The sequence below is a fragment of the Beta vulgaris genome, chromosome 9, assembly GCF_026745355.1.
Source record: "Beta vulgaris subsp. vulgaris cultivar EL10 chromosome 9, EL10.2, whole genome shotgun sequence".
Classification (NCBI taxonomy): Eukaryota; Viridiplantae; Streptophyta; class Magnoliopsida; order Caryophyllales; family Amaranthaceae; genus Beta; species Beta vulgaris.
The window spans coordinates 39,262,633-39,265,099 of record NC_079210.1 but is presented as its reverse complement, the minus strand read 5'-3'; the positions used below and the strand labels follow the sequence as shown (position 1 = coordinate 39,265,099).

Sequence of the window (2,467 nt, the reverse complement as noted above, 5' to 3'; positions counted from 1 at the left end):
GGACTATTTACAACTCCAACCAGATCCAAAACCATATACTACCTCCTTATATTTTAGTTGCACTATTTGCTTTTTGACACTATCAATCAACCAATATTGTTAAGCTATCTCGCATCATTATATAAGAAAAAAAATAGTCAAGTGAAGTATTGTCAGATTGCCTCAATACGAGGATTGCAAATATCATATTTTCATAATTTTTACTTACAACCAATAAGGATGTTAACGTTCAAAGAAACGTCTCGAAAAATGTGAAAAAACAAATGGTCCTTCTAAAAAACACATAGATAGTATGTTATAACTACTTATATTTGAGATAATTTAATTTAGAATTATTGCTAATAATTTTGGCACATACCATGAAGTAGCTTTATCTTTTTCTTTTTTGACATTGAAGTATGTAGAATTAGGGTAAAGTGCTTGCCTTCTCATTAATGATTGCCACAATATATATAATACAAGGTTTTAGGAAACCTAACAAATATAGCAAGCTAATAATAAGGAACTTCCTAAATATGATCTTTACACCCTCCCTCAAGTTGGAGCGGGAGAGGGATCGAAAATGCCCAACTTGGACAAAAGAATATCAAACCGTGACTTCCCTAGAGCTTTAGTAAAGATATCAATTGATCCTTGGTAGATACATACGTAGGGGCAATCAAACCATCGAGAATAGCATCCCGCGCAAAATTACAATCAACCTCAATATGTTTGGTGCGTTCATGAAACTCTGAATTTTTAGCCAAGTAAGGAGCAGATTGATTGTCACAGAACAAATGAATAGCCTTGGGATGATGAACACCCAAGCTCAGAAGCAAACCCTTTAACCATTTCAACTCACATGTAATAGCCGCCATGGAGCGATATTCGGCCTCCGTAGAAGAGCGGGAAACAGTATGCTGCTTCTTGGTTTTCCAAGAGAGTGGAGAATTACCCAAGAAACCAATCCAGCCGGTCAATGAGCGACGAGTAAGGGGGCAGGCGGCCCAATCAGAGTCACACCAACCCTGAAGAGAGAGCTCACTGTCGGCTCGTAACAGCAAGCCTTGACTGGAAGAGCCCTTCAGATAACGAACCACACGCAAAGCGGCATCCCAATGCTCCTGAAGAGGGGCCTGCATAAACTGGGATAAGACATGAACTGAATAAGCAAGATCAGGCCGAGTGACGGCCAAATAAATCAAGCGGCCAACTAGCCGACGATAAGCAGCCGCGTCGGGCAAAGGAGGGCCGGTAGCATGAGCGAGCCGATGATTCATCTCAATGGGAAAACTGCTAGGCTTCGCACCTAATAATCCAGCCTCAGAAATAATATCAAGAGTGTACTTGCGTTGACAGAGAAACAACCCAGTAGAACTACGAGCCACCTCAATACCGAGAAAATGCTTTAGAGGACCCAAATCCTTCATCTTGAACAATTACTCAAGTTAGCCTTGAAAGTAGAGAGAGCAGCGAAATCATTACCAGAAATAATCAAATCGTCAACATACACCAACACATTGATCTGAATAGTACCATGAGTATATGTGAATAGAGAATAATCAACATAAGATTGCAGAAAACCATACTCAGTCAATGCAGAGACAAGCTTAGCAAACCAACAGCGGGGAGCTTGCTTAAGACCATACAAAGATTTTCGCAGACGACAAACCAGACGAGGATTCAAACAAGTAAATCCAGGTGGAAGTTTCATATACACCTCTTCATGCAGATCACCATGAAGAAAAGCGTTATGAACATCCATTTGATGAAGCTCCCAATTTTCGGAAGCAGCATTGGCAAGAAAAGCACGAACAGTGGTCATTTTAGCAACAGGAGCAAATGTTTCAGTGTAATCAATGCCAGCCTCCTGATGATTTCCCAATACTACAAGTCTGGATTTCAAACGCTCAACTTGGCCATTAGACAAATATTTGGTGCAATACACCCACTGACTACCCAAAGCACGCTTGCAAGGCGGCAATTCCTGTAAGGTCCAAGTGCCATTGGATTCCAAAGCACTAATCTCAGCCTGCATAGAAGCTTTCCATCCTTAATCCTTCATAGCCTCCTTGAAGGACCTAGGGTTAGTACCAGACACAATAGCAGCAAGAAACTTTCGATAATTCACAGAAAAACTTGAACAATTAACATAGTGAGCTATAGGATAAGGAGTACAATTGTGTGAGTCACAAAGTCCTTCAACTTAACAGAAGGAATTTTGTGGCGATGGCCACGACCCATTTCGGGCGTGGAAGAGAGCAAATCAGATGTGGGCGGGGGGACAGTGGGCTGCGGAGAGGAAGGCGGCCCAGCAGAGGGCGTGGGATTGATAGGGAGCGACGAAGGGATTCGGCCAGGCCCAGATGAGGAGAGTGGAACGGACTCAGCGGGCGAGGGGGGTGCTTTTTGTGGAGGGGAGTCAAGAGAAGAGAGAGACCGAGAGTTGGGCTGAGGAGAATCAGGCGGGCTAGGAGCAGGCGGGAGA

At 43.0% G+C, this 2,467-nt stretch overlaps 1 protein-coding gene across 1 annotated transcript; it reads right to left on the bottom strand.

Moving 5' to 3' along the window:
* Positions 1-602: 602 nt before the first annotated feature.
* Positions 603-1,409, bottom strand: LOC125493662 (uncharacterized mitochondrial protein AtMg00810-like). Its single transcript, XM_048637140.1, has one exon. It carries the CDS (start codon positions 1,407-1,409, stop codon positions 603-605), a length of 807 nt encoding a protein of 268 aa, XP_048493097.1.
* Positions 1,410-2,467: the final 1,058 nt, after the last annotated feature.